The sequence below is a fragment of the Miniopterus schreibersii genome (assembly GCF_964146895.1).
Source record: "Miniopterus schreibersii genome assembly, chromosome: 1".
NCBI classification, from domain to species: domain Eukaryota; kingdom Metazoa; phylum Chordata; class Mammalia; order Chiroptera; family Miniopteridae; genus Miniopterus; species Miniopterus schreibersii.
This window is the reverse complement of record NC_138101.1, coordinates 143,434,367-143,453,684: the sequence shown is the minus strand read 5'-3', so window position 1 is coordinate 143,453,684 and position 19,318 is coordinate 143,434,367. Positions and strand designations below refer to the sequence as shown.

Genomic DNA, 19,318 nt, shown 5'->3' with positions numbered 1-19,318 from the left:
TGGTTAGGGCACATACAAGAATCAGCCAAGTAAGTGGAACAACAAATCTCTCTCTCTCTCATTCTCATTCACTCTCACTTTCTAAAATCAATGTAAAATAATTTTTTTTTTTAATTGAAGAGGATGGAAGGATCCAAAGAACATTTTTACAAGGCCGCATTACCCTGCTTCCAAAACCAGACAAAGACATTACCAAAAAAAATTGTAGGCTATTATCCCTAATGAATATAGATGTAAAAGTCCTCAACAAAATATTAGCAAACTCGATTCAGTAATACATTAAAAAGATCATATACCATGATCAAGTGGGATTTATTTCTGGGATGCAAGGTTGGTTCAGTATTGGCAAAGCAATGAACGTGACACATCACATAAAATGAATGATAAAAATCATGATATCAATAGATGCAGGAAAAAGCACTTGATAAAATTCACTCATTTATGATAAAAAGCTCTGAGCAAATTGGGCGTTATGGGAACATACGTCAACACAATAAAGGCCATATATGACAACACACAGCTAACATCACACTCAATGGTGAAAAGCTAAAAGTGTTTTTCTCAGGATCAGGAGCAAGACAAGGATGTCTACTTTCTCCACTTTTATTCAATATAGTACTGGAAGTCCTAGGCACAGCAATCAGACAAGAAAAAGAAAAGGCAAGAAAAAGAAAAGGCATCCAGACTGGAAAGGAAGACATAAAACTGTCGTCATTTGTAGATGACATGATACTGTATAGAGAAAACCCTAAAGATTCTACCAGGACACTGTTAGAACTGATAAATGAATTTAGCACAGTGGCAGGATACAAAATTAATATTCAGGAAGCAATTGCGTTTTTATACACCAATAATGAACTATCTGAGAAATTAAGAAAACAACCCTATTTACAACTGCATTAAAAAAATAAGGTACCTAGGAATAAATAGGTAAGGAGATAAAAGACTTGTACTTGGAAAATTATAAGACATTGAAGAAAGAAACTGAAGAAGATACAAATAAATGCAAGCATATACTGTGCTCACAGGAAGAATTAACATTGTTAAAATGTCCATACTACCCAAAGCAATTTATAGATTCAGTTCAGTCCCTATCAAAATACCAGTAGTAGTCATGTGTGTATGTATGTATGTATGTATTTTAGAGAAAGAGGAAGGTAGAGAGGGGGAAAGAGAGAGAAACATGGATCTGCTGCCTCCTGCATGCCCCTTACCAGGGACTGAGCGTGCATCTTGGGCATGTGCCCTGACCAGGAATCGAACCAGCAACCTTTTACTGCATGGAACAACACCCAACCAACTAAGCCACATTGGCCAGGGCACCAATAGCATTTTTCACAGAACTGGACAAGTAATCCTAAAATTTTGATGGAACCACAGAAGACCCCAAATAATAGCCACAGCAATCTTGAGAAAGAAGAACAAAGTTGGAGGTATCATCTGACTTGATATCAAACTATACTGTAAGTCTTTAGTAATCAAAGCAGCATGGTACTGGCATTAAAACGAACACATAGACTAATGGAACAGAATAGAGAGCCCAGAAATAAATCCATGCCTATATGGTCAGTTTATGACAAAAGAGACAAGAATATAAAAATGAGGTAAAGGTGGTATTTTTAATAAATAGTGTTGGGAAAATTAGATACATGCAAAAATGAAACTAGACCACTTCCTTACACCATATACAAGATTAAACTCAAAATAGATTAAAGACTTAAATATAAGACCCCAAACCATAAAAATCCTAGAAGAAAATATGGACAGTAAACTCTTTGGCATTGTTCTTAGTAATATTTTTTGGATATGTCTCCTTAGGGAAGGGAAACAAAAGAAAAGATAAACATCACTTCTTGGCCTATTGGCTAAAATCAAGTGAAAAGACAAATGGAACTACATCAAACTAAAAAGTTATTGCACAACAAAAGAAACCAACAAAACAAATAGACAACTTTGTTCTGCTCAAGGGAGCAGATACTTGCCAATGACACATCTGATATGGGGTTAATATCCAAAATATATAAAGAACTCATACAACATAACGCACACACATACACACAAAACCAACCTGATTTAAATAGGCAGAGGGCTTGAATACACATTTCTCCATAGAGGATATACAGATGGCCAGTAGACATGAAAAGATGCTCAATGTCACTAATCATCAGGGAAATGCAAATTAAAACCACATTGAGATATCACCTCACACCTGTCAGAATGGCTATCATCAATAAATTAACAAACAAGTGACAACAAGGATGTGGAGAAAAGGGAACCCTTGTACACTGTTGGTGGGATTGTAAATTGGTGCAGCCACTGTGGAAAACAGTATGGAGGTTCTTCAAAAAGTTAAAAATAGAACTACCATATGACCAAGCTATCCTACTTCTGGGTATTTATCTGAAGAAACCCCAAACACTAATTAAAGATATGTCCATCCTTATGTTCATTCCAACATTCTTTACAATAGCCAAGATAAGAAAGCAACCCAAGTGTCCATCAATAGACGATTGGATTAAGAAGAGATGATACATATATATAATGGAATATTAATTGGCCATGAAAAAGAGTGAAATCTTACCAATGTGGATCGACCTAGAGGGTATTGTGCTAAGTGAAATAAGCCACAAAGACAAATACGATGTGATTTCATTTATATGTCGAATATAAAAAATGAACAAACAAAACAGGAACAAATTCAGATAAAGAGAACAAACTGATAGTTGCCAGAGGGTTGTTGGAGGGCTGGTTAAAAAGGTGAAGGGATTGAGAAGTAAAAATTGACGTTACAAAATAGTCACAGGAATGTAAAATACATATAAGAACATTGTCAATAATATTGTAATAACTCTGGTGTCAGGTGGGTATTAGACTTACCTGGAGATTACTTTGTAAGTTATTTAAATGTCTAACCAGTATGGTGCACACCTGAAACTAGTATAATATTGAATGTGAACTGTATTTGAAACACTAAATTTTTAAATTAAAAATGAAATTAGAGTTAAAAAAATTAATTTACATTCTTAGGTATGTTTTATTGTTTTATATCATTGTTCTTATTCCTGTACCACACTGTCCTGATTTCTGTAACTTTATAATATGTTTTAAAATCAGGAAGTGTAAGTTATCCAACCCTGTTCTTTTTAAAAATTATTTTGGCTGTTCTGGTTTGTTTGTGTTTCCATATAAATTTTAAGAATCAGCTTGTCAATTCTTGAAAAAAGAAGCAGTAGCTTGCTTAGATTTTGATAGGGATTGTGTTGAATCTATATATCCATTAGGGAAGAATTTCTAACATTCCTACAAGTAGATTGTATTAGGAAATTTAAAAACCTATAATAAAAAGATAACTCAAGATAAAAATACTAGGGTTTCTTTTAAAGCTTATACCTTAGTTTGTTAGAGTATGAACTTTTTAAAAAATGTATTGTTATTGTTGAAAGTTTTACAGATGTCCCCTTTTTCCCCCATTGACCTCCTCCCCCTTGCCTCCACCCCCCTCCACCAGATCTTCACTACACTATTGTCTGTGTCCATGGGTTATGCAAAGATTATGAACTTTTAAAACATTATATACCATTTATTGAGTACTCATTGTATATCAGATGGTGGTCTGATTGCTCTATGTTATTTCATTATTTAATCCTGGCTTAACCCTTTAATGTTTTAAAGATAACAAGGTATAAAGCAGAAGATGTTATGTGAAAGACGGAAAATTATTATACTGATTATTTCTCTAGTGAAGATATTCTGACTCTAACACTTTCTTTTTTTTTTTTTTAAATATATCTTTATTGATTTCAGAGAGAGGAAAGGAGAGGGAGAGAGAGAGACAGAAACATCAATGATGAGAGAGTCACTGATCAAGCCCGCAACCCGGGCATGTGCCCTGACCGGGAATCGAACCCTGATCCCCTGGATCCCAGGTCAACGCTCAACCACTGAGCCACGCCAGGCCGGGCTCTAACACTTTCTTAAACATCTTAAAGTAGCAAAGAGAATGTTCAGGCTATACTAAGTTTCTCATCCTCACTTTTATTCTCTTTGCTCCAGTTTTCTAAATCATTTCAAAATCTTACACTTTATGGCATGTTTTCAAGGGATGTAAAATACTCTGCCAGTGTATCTGTTACCTTGTAAATGAAATACCTTACACATGTACAATGTAAATACAAAATGGAAAAAGAGAGCAGTTGTTTGAAGGTGATGCTGAGAAAAATGCAGTAATGCTCTTCTGTGAGGTGTAAAACAGTGAGCTTGTATGGATTTGGATTAATGTGAGTAACTGTTCTTTGTAGGGCAAAGAGAAATGGGTATAAATTTTCAGGTACTGTTTCAAAGAAGAGTAGCATGAATTTTCATTGCAACATATGACAATTTTCTGTATTTTGATGTTCTCATCCTTTTAACTTCTGCCTTTGCATTAGAAGGCAGTGCCTGTAGTGAGCTTTATAATGGTCTTTCTACAGACAAGGTTTGATTTCTTTCACATTGATAACAAGCAGGCAAGATAAAGTGGGAATAACAGTATTTCATTTTTCACTACTTGCCTCCATTCTACAGCTGTGCAGTCGGAGACCCTTGTGCATGAAGACAGATTTGTTCTATGGCCTCGGAGTTGGGTGCCGGGGACGATGGCAGCTGTACTGAGCTGGCAAAGCCCCTTTATCTTCAGTACCTGGAGAGGGCCCTCCGGTTGGACCATTTCCTGCGACAGACATCAGCCATCTTCAACAGGAATATTTCTAGGTATGCTAGTCCATCTTCCCACTATGATGTTCAGCCATATTTCTGATTCCCATTATTGCTGTAGACTTTAGGGTTAAAATGCTTTGATTTTTAACATGTTTTCTATTTCTCCTTTCAAATAAAACACAGTGAGCTTATTCAGAGGAACCATTTCTTTTATAAAATGTTCAGTCTACTAGCCGTAAATTATAATATTTTGCTGGGCCAACTCTGATTGTGGATTCACCATTCTTCAATTTATAGTGATGAAAGTGAAGATGGACTGGATGACAATAATCCTTTATTGCCCCAGTCTGGGGATCCCTTAATACAAGTTAAGGAAGAACCTCCAAATTCATTGCTTGGTGAAACTTCTGGAGCAAGCAGTTCTGGAATGTTAAACACATACTCACTGAATGGAGTTCTACAATCAGGTCAGTGTGATATGAGATTCCTCTTTGGACTATCAGTTCTTTTGGGGCAGTCATCCTTTCATTTTATTATTATTTATGTTTCTTTACACAGAATCAAAATCTGACAAAGGGAATTTGTATAATTTCTCTAAATTGAAGAAAAGCAGGAAGTGGCTAAAGGTAAGAGAAGACAATGTTTAGAATTCAGATAACCTACTAACAACAAATAAAAGGGAAAGATAATGACTCATTCTGGCACATTGGCAGAGATTTTTGTAGAAGTGAATCTTTTATTCTGTGTGTGATTTTTTTGGAAGAGATTATAGACAAGAATCTGGAAGACTCATTGAAGTTCATTTTAGTAAATGTTGAGTACAAAGCACTGTGTGGATTAAGGGAGTACAATATATTAGATAAGATCCTTGCCCTCACTGGCTCACATTGTAATTGGAATATTTAATCTACTTCTCATCAGTAGTTTATTCATTCACCAAGTGTTGATTTAGCACATCCTTCATGCTGATACTGTTGTATATAGACAGGATTCCTGCCCCGTGGGGCCACATTCTAAGGGAGGGATGCAGTGAGTAAGCCTGTAAACAAATAAATAAATGTGGCTTTAAAGAAGTAACACTTCAACTGATTTCTGAGTGACCAGAGAGAACTATGAAGGTTTAAGACGTGAGCATTTCTATCAGAAGGAATAACTGCAAAAATTCTAAGAAAGGAAGCAACTCAGTATGTTTAGGGGAGAAAGAAGGCTGCTCTGGCTGGAGGAGAGTGAATAAGGAGATGGTAGAAGATAAAGTTAGAGAGCCTGATCTGTTAGGGCCTTTGTATACCATGTCAAGGAATTTTGTATTTTACTCTAGTTAAGTGGTAAGTTATTGGAGTCTTTATAAGCAAGAGAGTGGTACAGTCTGGTTAACACTCTTACAAGATTACTGTCATTGGCCAAACTGAGTTAAGGATGGCATTTCTTCTATTGGAACTAATTATTTTTCTGTTTCATGCTTGTGAAGAATGGAAAGTAGCTTAAAGGTATTCTTTTATTATCACTAGGCCCTTTAAAAAACTCTTATGTAGAAAGCCTGATTTGCTTCATGTCAGTTAGGCTTTAAGCTGTTGAGAATGTAGAAATCTCTGTTTAGCCATCACTTTATTTATTTATTTTTATAAATATATCTTTATTGATTTCAGAGAGAGGAAGGGGGGGAGAGAGAGAGAGAGAGAGAGAGAGAGATAGAAACATCAATGATGAGAGTCATTGATCGGTTGCCTCCTGCATGCCCCCAACTGGTGTTGAGCCCGCAACTCGGGCATGTGCCCTGACCAGGAATCGAACTGCGATCTCCTGGATCCTAGGCCAATGCTCAACCACTGAGCTATGCCCAACCGAGCAGCCATCACATTTTTAAAAATCAAGATATAATTCACATGCTATAAAAATCTACTCCTTTAGAGTATATGATTTAGTAATTTCTAAATAGTTTAACTAAATATTAATAATGTTTTATGTATCTATCACCACTGTCTAATTCTAAAACATTTTCATTACTCCAGAAAGAAACCTGTACTCATTAGCAGTCACTCCCCATTCTCTGCAACACATCCTTGGCCTCCGGCAACCACTAATCTGTTTTCTGGCTCTATGGATTTGCCTATTCTGTACATTTCATATAAACAGAATCACATAATAAGTTGCCTTTTGTGCCTGGCTTCTTTCACTTAGCATAACATTTTCAAGGTTGTGTTGTGGCACCAATAAGTAGTTTATTCCTTTTTATTGATGAATAATTCATTATCTACATAATACCACATTTTGTTTATCCATTCATGAATGGATTTGGGGATTGTTTTTTTTATTAGCCATCACAGCTTGCTTTCTGTATTCCTTTATATCCTATAGGTAGGTTTTTTTTGTTTAGTTTAGTTGATTTTTTGCTTTGGTATTTGACAGTTAAACTATCTTATGTATAGTGTAAGTACTTAGTAAAATCTAGCTTTGTTGATGTGTATAGCATATTTTAGTGCTTCTTAATTGGTATCCTTTGTTTTTAGGTTGAATTGGCAAAGAATAGTATAAGGGAAACTGGAATGACTGTCCTGTTTTTGTCATTGTTTTGGGATCTGCAAAAAAAAATGCTTGTATTGTCTTGGGATGGTGAACACAAAGTGTGATATATAAGAGATGATGTATTATAGAATTGTACACCTGAAACCTATATAATTTTACTAACCAATATCATGCCAATAAATTTAATTTTAAAAAATGCTTGTATTGTAAAAGGAATTGTTTCATGGCAGAAGTTCCATTTCCTCCCTTTTTCAGAACATTCTGCTAAGTGATGAATCCAGTGAGGCAGATTCTCAGAGTGAAGACAATGATGAAGAAGAGGAAGAAGAGGAAGAAGAGGAGGAGGAAGAACTCAATCTCAGCAGAGAAGAACTTCATAATATGTTGCGGCTGCACAAATACAAGAAACTTCACCAGAATAAGTATAGTAAAGACAAGGAGGTAAGTGTTTCAGGAGACATCTCAGACCTTCATGCTGGGTATTTACCCTCTGGATTATATTCATTGATGATACATCACTTTTAACTTTATATTTAGTTGGTGGTGGTGGTGGTTGTTGCAGTGATAGCTTTATTGAAATATATTTCACATACCAAAAATATTCAGCCTTCTAAGGTACACAATTCAGTGGTTTTTTTGTGTATTCATAGAATTGTGTAACTGTTATCACTGTCTAGTTCAAATTATTTTCTCACTCCAAAAAGAAACTCCATTCCCCTTAGCTGTTACCTTCCCCCTCATTCTCTCCATTCCTCTCAGCTCCAGGCAATCATCAGTCCACCACTTGTCTCTATAAATGTCTGTTCTAGATATTTTATACAAATGAAAAAACGTGTCCTTTGTATTCAGCATAGCATAATGTTTTCACTTAGCGTAATGTTTTCAAAGTTCACTTATGTTGTAGCATATATCAGTACTTTGCTTCTTTTTTGCTAAGTAACATTCCATTGTATGGACATACCATATTCTATTTGCATCAGTTAATGAGCTAATTGGATTGTTTTTACTTTTTGGCTATTATGAATAATGCTGCCATGAAGATTTGAGTTCAAGTTTTTGGTGTGGACATGTATTTTAATTTCTTTTGGGTATATATCTAGGAGAGGAATCACTGGGTCATATGGTAATTTTATGTTTTTACCCTTTTAAGGAACTGCCAGATTATTTTCTAAAGTGGCTATATAATTTTAAATCTAGTGGGTTTATGTTTTTTTAAATATACTTGCTCTTTGAAAGTGTTCCTGTCTTGAAAAAAACTCCCTTCGTGTACTAACATTAGATTGATGATAGTTTTAAGTGGCAGTAATTTGAATGCTGTTACCAAAGGCTTCTGATTTTTGACAAAAGTGTAGCACTTTGTACATAATGAGCAGTAGCATATTTGAAGATCTGAAAACTTTCCAGTAATTAGTTAAGGTCCAAAGTTAGTTCAGAAAGTTTTGAATAATATGCTAAAGGTAATAAGCCTGTAGAAGTGATAAACAGTAAGGTATTTCACTGCTTTGATTAAGATAAAGAGTTCCTCCTTAAGGTGCAGTGTTTAGACACTTGGTGCTCGAGTATTTGCTGCTGTTTTTTAATTGAAGTAAAACATACCTATGGGAAAGTCCATAGGTTTTAAGTATACAGCTGATGAATGCTCATTTAATTTTGACCTTTGACAGAGGACCTTATAATAATTCTTCATTTCACTCTTCTATCCTAGTTTCATTCCTTAGAGAACTCATTTGGCCATGATCCAGGAAAAGAGATTCAACATTGGATACCTCATTTTACTTTATATTCATATTTATCCATTAGTAATAAGTGTGATGGAATTAATGTGAGCTTTGGAGGTCAATTTAAATGAAATGTTTGAAAGGATTAACTACTCCCTGGAAAGGAAAAAAATAGATTATTCATATGTTATAATCCTGGCAATATAGGCGCACCATTCATAATATAGTCAGACTCCCTTAGTGGGAGATGAAGAGAGAAAAGACTTGAAAGATCAAAGAATTAGGATGGCTGGTGACTGTTCAAACCAAATATAAGACTATAAGCTAGAATAGAAGGCATCAGAAATCTTGGAAAATCTGAGCAGAAATATGGTTTATATCTTGTTGATGAATTCCAACAAGGTATAGGAGAGCTTTCTGCAAAGAATTGCATCTCTCAGTTACAGGGTGGGGCAAAAGGTTTACAGTTGTGAGTGGACGAAACACAAGAGTTTATTCTTGTATTATTACTTATTAATTCTTGTATTGTTTTTTATATGAACAAATGTAAACCTACTTTTGCTCTACCCTGTATGTGTCAGGACTAAATAAAAATTCTGGTGAAGATTCGGAAGCATGAGGGTTTTCCTTTCTTAAATTATTTCCAGCAACTTACCATGTGCATAGCTGATGAATCCATTTTGTTTTGAAGTTTAGGAAGTAATTCACTTGAATGTACTAAATCTTTATTTGTCTCTTTGTGGGAAGAATACTGTATTTAGGAGCTAGGGGTTTTCTCTGGCTCAGCTTTCTGTAGTAAAGATTATTTGAAGACTGTGCAGTAGAACACAGGCCCTTTTAAGGATCACTGCCTTTGCCTGCTTCAGTTGCAGCAATACCAGTACTACAGCGCAGGCCTGCTCTCCACATATGACCCTTTCTATGAGCAACAACGTCACCTACTTGGACCCAAAAAAAAGAAATTTAAGGAGGAAAAGAAACTTAAAGGTGAGTATATGGACCCGCCTTCCACACTTACTCATTCTTAGTTTCAGGATTTTATATGGCCTCTTGATGCATTTGGACTTTGAACATAATCCATATAGTAGAAATTTGCTTTATCTGAAAAACACTAGTCTCCCCTATCTAATTAGTTGTAAGCATTATTAACCTTATTTTGTATTTGATTTATGATCTTTTCTAGAATTATGAAGACATAAGAACTATGGATTCCTAGTTTGTTCCAATTAGCTTATTCTTTTTTTCTTCTATACACTCTCCAAATGTTGAAAATGCTCTGGGAGTGGAAAAAGTTGGTTATGCACAGCAAAATAGGAAGAAGCTTGAAGTGTTTGGAATAAGTTGTAATTGTTGCTATATGTAGTGATTTAAAATAGATTAGCTCCTGATGATCTTATGTAGTATTTTTTGCATGTTTGCCAGGAAATGTCCTTTCCTATCTTACTGAGCTCTATCTAAGCAGCTGGAAATCAGGAAGGAAATAGGAAGGGAAAGTTAAACTATCTGTACAGGCAGATTTTATTCTCCTGAAGGTATGAGCTCTACTCAAAAACACTTCTCAGCCTCCTTCCCTTCTTTCTCCCCCATCCTCCTTGTTTATCTCATTGTTTTCTCATCCTTCACATCCTCCCCCTCTAATTAGGTTTTTGTTCCATATATAATTTTCTCTTCACAAGTCTTAGCATAATATCAGTTAATGCATTTTTCCTTTCTCTGTTATTATTATTATTATTTTAAATATATCTTTATTGATTTCAGAGAGAGGAAAGGAGAGGGAGAGAGAGAGATAGAAACATCAATGATGAGTCATTGATCGGCTGCCTAGCCCGCAACCCGGGCCATGTGCCCTGACCAGGAATTGAACCCCAATTGCCTGGATCCTAAGTTGACGCTCAACCACTGAGCCACGCACAGCCGGGTTCTCTGTTATTTTTCTTTAGTTACCTTACCTTGCCACCAAATAGAAGTGTTTTCTTCCTTTTGATCACTACTTGAGCCCATGATATTTCATAACTTTTCTTTCCTGCTGTTGGGTTCAAAAGAAGTTCAGTTTTTATGTTTTATTCTGTGTTTCTCTTTAATGTAAACAAAGGGAATATCCAGTGTTCTTTTCCAAGATAGTGAGATCTTCTTGGAATATTCATGGGCCTGAATAGATAAAGGGATAAACATTACCAGCCTCAGGTAGAATGAAGGAAGAACCTTGAGTTTTCTTAAAGTGATGAGGTTGTTTTGTTGCTGTCTCCTATGGAAGGGAAGAAATGCAACCTCTAAGAGTCTGTTTCTTTTGCAGCCAAGTTGAAAAAAGTGAAGAAAAAAAGGCGAAGGGATGAAGAACTTTCCTCTGAAGAATCCCCTCGTCGTCACCACCACCAGACCAAAGTCTTTGCCAAGTTCTCTCATGATGCACCTCCTCCAGGCATCAAGAAGAAGCACTTATCCATTGAGCAGCTTAATGCTCGTCGCAGGAAAGTTTGGCTCAGCATTGTGAAAAAGGAACTACCAAAGGTAAGTTAGTTCCTCTAGTACAGGGGTGGCAAAAGTGTTTTCTCTGCCTGCCCTCTAAAGAGGAACTGTGAGAGCCAGATACCTTCACACTTCAGAAAGGAAACTAATCTGTTGGAATTAAGAGAATGCTGAGTAGTACTCTCTTCAGTTAACTGTTTTTCTAGAATTTGACTAGAATTCATGACAAATAATTGTGTGATGCTCCTTCGCCTTGAGGAAGGCACATAGTTTTATTACATATAGCAGTAGAGATTGGCAGCAAGTAGGTGATAATAGAGGAAATGAAAATAAAATGGTGGAGATGTTTCTTAGACATTTTAGAAACATTTGGATGTTACTGAATAGTCATAGGCATTAGAAGAAAATGTGAATGATTTAAGAGAAATGTGTAAGGATTCTTTTCCTCTACTAATAAGTAGTGCTGGAGGGGGCGGAGGAGGGAGGTGGAGGAAGGTATGGAGGGATAAATGGTGATGGACGGAGACTTGACTTGGGGTGGTGAACACACAGTACAGTGTATAGATGATGTGTTGTAGAATTGTGCACCCGAAATCTATATAATTTTGTTAACCAGTATCACCCCAATGAATTCAATAAAAAGGGAAAAAAATAAGCTGTGCTGGGACAACGGAGTAGTCATTTGGAAAAAAATGAAATAAGATCTGTCTCAATGTTTACTCCAAATGGATTAGGGATCTCAGTGTAATAAAATGAAACCATCCAAATACTAGAAGAAAATGATTGCATTCCTATTTAACCTTTGTGTAGGGAAACAGTTTCTAACTGGGACTCAGTATTCAGAAGCAATAGAAGGAAATATTGATAAGTTTGACTACACAGAATAAATTTTTGCATGACAAAAGACAACTGGCAAACTAGGAGAGATTATTTATTTACATTGTATACCATGGTCAAAGGGCAGTTATTGCTAAAAATAAATACCACTTAAAAATTGAGGGCCAGGGCCACAAATTCAGTAGATAAATGGGAAAATGACATGAATAGACAATTCACAAAGAAAGTTATAAAAATGGACCTCACCCTGGCTAGTGTGGCTCAGCTGGTTGAGCATTGTCCCGTGTACCAAAAGGTTGCCGGTTCAATTCCGGGTCTGGGCACATGCTCAGGTTGAAGGCTCGATCCCTAGTAGAGGTGCATACAGGAAACAACTGATTAATGTTTTTCTCTCTTTTTCTCTTCCCTTCTCCCTCCCTCCCTCTCTAAAAATCAATAAAAACATATTTAAGAAATGGCCCTCAAACATAGTAAAAAAAGTCAGTCTTATAATTGGAGTAATACAAATTAAAATAACACCTAGACACCATCCATTTGTCACCTATCACACAGGCAAAAATTTAAAAATATGACAACACATTCTGTTAAGGAGACTGGAGAAATAGGCACTCTCACACATGGCTACTAGGAATGTAAATTAGAGAAAACTGTTCTGGAGGGAAAGTTGGCAGTATCTAACAATCTACATATGCACTTCTCTTTCAAACCAGCACTTCCACTTTTAGGAATCTACCCTGAAGGTAAACCTTCAACAATACAAAATACTCCTAAACAAGATTGTCTATTGTAAGTGCAAAGTAATAAAAACAACCTAAAGGTTCATATATGTGGCTTGAATTTAACAATGGTAGATCTACACAGTGGATTGTTATGCTGCTGTTAAAAGAATGAGGACAACCTTTCTGAACTGATATGAATAATTTCTAGGACATACTGTTAAGGAAAAAAAGTGCCCAGCCAGGCGTGGCTCAGCGGTTGAGCACTGACCTAGGATCCAGGCGATCAGGGTTCGATTCCTGGTGAGGGCACATGTCCGGGTTGCGGGCTCAATCCCCAGTCGGGGGCATGCAGGAGGCAGCCGATCAATGACTCTCTCATCATTGATGTTTCTATCTCTCCCTCTCCCTCTCCTTTCCTCTCTCTGAAATCAATAAAGATACATTTAAAAAAAAAAAAAAACAAGAACAAGCATTTAGAGTTTTTACCTTTCATATAAGGAAAAGGGAACACAGAAAATGCACAAATACCTCCTCATTTATGCAAAATAAATTCAAGAAGCATAAACCAGAAATTAAAGTGATTGATTCCTTATAAGGGGAAGGTGGGAAAAAAGTAGAATAGGGGAAGGAATGGGAACAGGGTAGCAGGCAGTCTTTGTGAATATATCTTTTTGTATAGTGCTGATTTTTAGAACCATAGTAATGTTTTACATACTCCTGACGTATACCCCCAAAATAAATAAAACAGCCAGGATGTAGGTGGAGAGGGATGTATATACAGGTAAAAGGAAAAAAACAGAAACAAATGCACTTAATGATATTAGAAATGAGTAACATACTCAAGTTGTAGCGAGTGGAGAATTAAAAAACTCACCTAAATATCTGAGAACAGTATTTTGACTGAATATGTAAAGCCAAAGACCAAAAGAGCTATACATAAATGCCATGATTGACAAAGTGAAAGTGTTTCTCATAGGAAAATGAGTTAGCACTTTTGAAATTACTTTGTGTATATTAGGATTGAACAAATAAATACATTGTAGATGAGCGCCATTTTATCACTTTTGGAGAAAGAAGTTGTAAGTAAGGAAAAAGGAAGGGGAAAGCTAAAATGAAGTGTGTTAAGTTTGTTTGGAATCGGAGATATCAGTATAAATTCATGGTTTTTCATACCCATATAGATAAATATAGAAATATAGTTGGGTGTGTATGCATGGATTAGTATGCATTTTTTCCCCAGCTCTGTTTGCTGAGAGGGCCTGGGAGTAGTGACATCCCAGTAACAGTGAGTGTACCTATCACTCAGACCTTGATTTCTGAACACCTTTTATTCTCTAATAAAAGGAACTAGGGCTCCTAGTTCCTGAAAGACTAGTTTATTCCAGAACTTGGCAGGGAAAATACAAGATGAGCCTTAAACACCTTTTGGTGTCAGAAAGTAAGGAAGTGCTTGGTGTTAGAAAGATGGAGGAATGGGGGGGGGCTTGTCAAAAGAACACAACAGCCAACCTGAAGGAGACCCTCATGGCCAAAGTTAGAGTAATTTGAGCAACAAAATATATAATAATAATTCTGGATTTTAACCCATAGAATAAAGAAATATTTATGAGTTCATACTGTTACAAATAAATGAATAAACAAAAAGATAAGGTAGAGGGAACAACTCTTCCTTATAGTAGAATTCCAATTAATAAGTATAGAAGGAAGGAAGGAAATAGAGAATCATTACACAAACACCACAGTAATAATTGTTGCAGACTGGATCCATTGATGAATGCTAAAATTAGAGGGCAAAAGTTAGAAGGGAACCAACTTGCATAGATTCAAAGCATCTACCCCAGCATACATATTTTAGTGCAAAGTGAAAGATAGAAACTATAGTGGTGAAAACTGGCAGAGTGCACTTGAACCAAATGATCAAAGTAAATATCACTAGTAATATAAATTTTGACATCATGAACTTGATGTGATGCACTGAGAGCAGCACATTATTTCTGTGGAATTCTGCCAAAATGCACAATGTCATTTCAGCCATGAGAAAACACCAGAAAACCACAAATTTTGGGATGTTTAAAAGAATAACTGATTGGTGTTTTTCCAAAGTGTTAGGGACATGAAAGAGAAAGTTGAGAAAATGTTACATACATGAAGAGACTGGAGGAGAAAAGCAACTAAATGGAATGTGGGATATTGTATAGGATCCTGGAACAGTAAAAGGATATTAGTTGGAAAATGGTTTACATACAAATAAGACCTGTGGTTTAGTTAATATTTTACCAGTGTTCAATTATTTTCTTAATAATTGTACTGTGGTTATATAAGTAAGGGAACTGGACTATTTTTTGCAAATTTTCTGTAAGTCTAAAATTAGTTCAAAACAAAGTTTTTAAAAATATATGGTAAGGCCCGGCCGGGCGTGGCTCAGCGGTTGAACATCGACCTAGGATCCAGGCGATCGGGGTTCGATTCCCGGTCAGGGCACGTGCCCAGGTTGCGGGCTCAATCAATGACTCTCTCATCATTGATGTTTCTATCTCTCTCCCTCTCCTTTCCTCTCTCTGAAATCAATAAAGATATATTTAAAAATATATACACATATATATATGTATATATATATATGGTAAGACTAATGCAAGGGATTGCCAAGTACCCTTTACTCATATTTAGCAATTGTTTATCTTACTTGCATTTTTACACAAATGTATACTTTTTTTCTCATCCATTTTGAAGGTTTGGGACTTTGTGCTAAACTCCTAAATTCAGTGTGAATTTCCTAAGAAAAAGGGCACCTTGTTACATATAACCACAATGCAGTTATAAAAATGATCTGGTCAACAGACCATGACTCAGATTTCATCAGTTGTCTCAATAATGTCCTCTACAGTCCTCCCTCCCTCCCTCCCATCTTTATTGATTTCAAAGAGAGGAAGGAAGAGGGAGAGGGAGAGATAGAAACATTAATGATGGGAGAGTCACTGATTGGCTGCCTTCTGCATGCCCTCACTGGGGGTGGAGCCTGCAACTGGGGCGTGTGCCCTGATAGGGAATTGAACCACGATCCTCTGGATCATAGGTCAGTGCTCAACCACTGAGCCACACCGGCTGAGCACTTTTTTTCTTTACTGATTCAATCCAGGATCAAATCTAGATCTACATGTTGCATTTAGTTTTCATGTCTACTTGAATCTGAAACAATTTTGCAGCTTTCATCTTTCCTGACATTGTTATTTTTCAAGATCGTAGGCCAGGTATTTTGTAGAATACAAAATATTTTCTTAATTTGGGTTTGTATGATGTTACCTCATGATTAGATTTAGGTTATACATTTTTAGCAGGATTACCAGGGGAGTGATGTGTCCTTTGTTTATCACTTCAGGAGGCACATGACACACCTGTCCCAATATTGGTATTATTAGCTTTGATCCCTTGGTGTGCTTGCTTTTTTTTCTGCCTAGAAATTTATAAGTATTTCCAGAGAGAAAGTTTACATATGAGCATTCTTGATGGGAAAAGTTATGAGGAAACATGCTTTGTCCCTGGTAAGCAGACAGTCTGAGTTGGGACTATTATAGAAACGGCTTTCATGCCCTCTGTAACTTTGAACCCATTGTTCCTTCAGAATGAGGGGGGGGCTCATTAACAGTCAAAGAGCCACTCCGCTCCGCCTATTCTGTGTCTTCTCCCATGACAAATGAACCATCCTCGGAAATTTGATTTTTTTAAACTGAAGTGGAAGACATAATAAGCAGCTGAACGTTGCTGAGTCATCTTGCATTAGGTCTGCCTCAGAATTTTTTATTGTAGAAGATGATGCTTAAGTGGTGGCAGAAATTGAGTAATACTAGTTTACCTTCCTTCTAACAACTTCTGTATCTGAGTGCCCTGCTATCTCAGCTTCTTTGCAGATGGGGCCTAGGAAAGCAGTGTTTTTTAATCACGGTGATACTAGGGTTAGGGTGTGTTGTTACATTTTCCTAGTCCACCTCCAGCCTTAAATATAACTTAAATTCTTTCCAAAAGTGTACAGAAAACTCTAAGGCAGTGACAGCACTAGCTTATTCTTAATGCTGCTTTAGTAGATTTATGTGGGGTTCTTCATTCAGTAATGTATCTTGAATATGCTTCACTTGATGCTTTATTTTTTAATCCTCGAGTTGAATACGAGTCAGTGCCCGTACATAGTCTCCTCTCAAAAAGGAATCCTAAATGAAATATTGTTTTTAACTATTTTAGGCCAACAAGCAGAAAGCTTCAGCTCGTAACCTGTTCCTCACCAATAGCCGAAAGGTAAAATTGCAGTTTTATAGTTTCCATTTTATGTTTTGCTGGAATGTGTTCTTGTTCTTTGGATCCATACTTGCTGCTCTTGTCTCTGTGACCTATTGATAATGAATGTAATAGTACCTAAGAGAGTTTCTAAATGTTCTCAGTTCTAAATGTTCTTCCTCACATTTGTTATTTGAACCTTTTTTGGTAAGATCATAGTCCACTCTTAATTCCTTGGGCAGGCCACACAGAGTCTTCCTGTGCTGGGTTCCTTCATTGAAGAAATGGTGATATTAATACCTTCCCTTAGAGGGAAGTAGCACAGCTTCCTTTGAGAGTTGTGAGGATCAGGCGAGGTAATGTTCCCAGTTGTATTTCCTTGGGCTAGTTAATCACTCATCTTCATCCATAAAGTGAGGATGAGGATGATACTAGCTTCATAGGGTTTTTATGAAGAATAAGTGAGCTTAATATACGTTAAGATTAGTGCTTAGCATATAATAAACATTGGTAGCTATTATTATTAATATGTGTGATACCACTTTGTAACTTCCCAGCACATCTCAGATCATTACACTTTCTTTTTCATGTTCTAAGGCATTATGTTTACATACTTCTCATCCCTGATATACTACCTTGGGGTCTGAGACTGGATCATAGTACTGTACAGGGATGTTAATCAGATTGGGAGAGAAAGAGATGTGGCCATAGGAGGACTGTCTACACTGAACAGAATGAGGAATGCTGTGGTTTGGAGCCCAGGGAGCACTGGCCCTGGTGTTGGGTCCTCCATTGTGATAACGTTGTCATCTGCAGCTTGCCCACCAGTGCATGAAGGAGGTGCGTCGAGCTGCCTTGCAGGCCCAGAAGAACTGTAAGGAGACCTTGCCTCGTGCCCGCCGCCTTACCAAGGAGATGCTTCTGTACTGGAAGAAGTACGAGAAAGTGGAGAAAGAACACCGTAAACGTGCTGAGAAGGAAGCCTTAGAGCAGCGGAAGTTGGATGAGGAAATGCGTGAGGTAGGACAATAGCATAACATTTTGAAAACCCTAATTGCTGCAGCTATATCAAAAGATTGTTTGTACTTTAGAAATTATAAATCTAACCAATGAAATTGTGTAAAAATGTTTTAAGACCTAACTTTGAGGATGGTGATTTTAGTCCAGAAAACCAATCTATTCTTATTTTTTCAAGAAGGCCCTCTTCCTGGCTTTCACCTTTCTTTGCCAGTTTCTTCTATTCTTTGCAGCCTATTTCTTTGTGTATTTCTTGCAGACCAAAAGAAAAAGAAAAGAGAAGAAAAATGAATGAAAGTAAAAGAAAACAACTTATAGTTTATTTTGGCTTGGTTCCAGGTGCTGGCTGCAGTTTTGATATATTGGAAGATCAGGGCTGTTTGCCAAATTTAAGGCCAGTTGAGGACAATGGACAATTAACCTTGTTTTCTGAGACACCCCCCCCCCCCCCAATCTACTTTTCTGTTTTAACCTACAGCTGGTACTCCTGCTAAATCTGATGTAAGCTGAGTATATTGTTCAGGGAAGCAAGAGGGGAGAATAAGATGACAAAGTTACTGTGTTCCCATTGGTGAACCAGTTGGGACAAGTGGAGGGAAAGTTGAGGTCTAGAGAAAGAAGGGATTCAAAGGATTGGATGTTTTCTTTCAGTATAGGTAGGACTCTTGCCAAAGCAGAACTGTGGAGCCTTTCCTGAGCTTTTGATCTTCCCTCCTTTATCATGCCTTTGAGAATGAATATGGATTTTGCCTAGTTCTCCTAAGTCCCCTGGGTAACTTGTATCTTTGCATGGAAGATAAACATACAGTATTATTGAGTGCATAAACATTTGATGCTATTGGGAATACTGAGTTTAGAGGCATTTAAGAGTTAGTCACAGGTCTTGAAGTTTTGCAAGTGGCTTGGCTTACGATCTAGATTTGTGAGACATTCTCCTAATTATGTTGATAGCCAGCTGATGACAGTTTCATCTGTGGTTATGTTGACTTGAGTGTCTTTTTCTCTGAACTTTTGAAATAAAACTATTTTTGATGGATCTTTATTGTTCCTTTAACTTACCTTGTTTATTAAAACATG

General features: G+C 36.7%; 1 protein-coding gene across 3 annotated transcripts in view; it reads left to right on the top strand.

Annotated features, from left to right (window-relative positions):
* INO80 (INO80 complex ATPase subunit) overlaps positions 1-19,318 on the top strand; it is a 117,029-nt gene that overhangs the window by 14,608 nt on the left and 83,103 nt on the right. For 2 of the 3 annotated variants that reach the window (XM_081117410.1, XM_081117408.1), the window contains exons 2-9: positions 4,564-4,749; positions 4,993-5,162; positions 5,254-5,321; positions 7,474-7,659; positions 9,803-9,923; positions 11,230-11,444; positions 17,192-17,245; positions 18,041-18,244. In XM_081117410.1, the coding sequence (XP_080973536.1) occupies positions 4,607-4,749; positions 4,993-5,162; positions 5,254-5,321; positions 7,474-7,659; positions 9,803-9,923; positions 11,230-11,444; positions 17,192-17,245; positions 18,041-18,244 (1,161 nt within the window). In that variant the 5' untranslated portion in view covers positions 4,564-4,606. Of the gene's footprint in view, positions 1-3,853; positions 3,927-4,563; positions 4,750-4,992; positions 5,163-5,253; positions 5,322-7,473; positions 7,660-9,802; positions 9,924-11,229; positions 11,445-17,191; positions 17,246-18,040; positions 18,245-19,318 lie in introns of those variants that run through there. The other variant, XM_081117409.1, reaches the window with a different exon arrangement.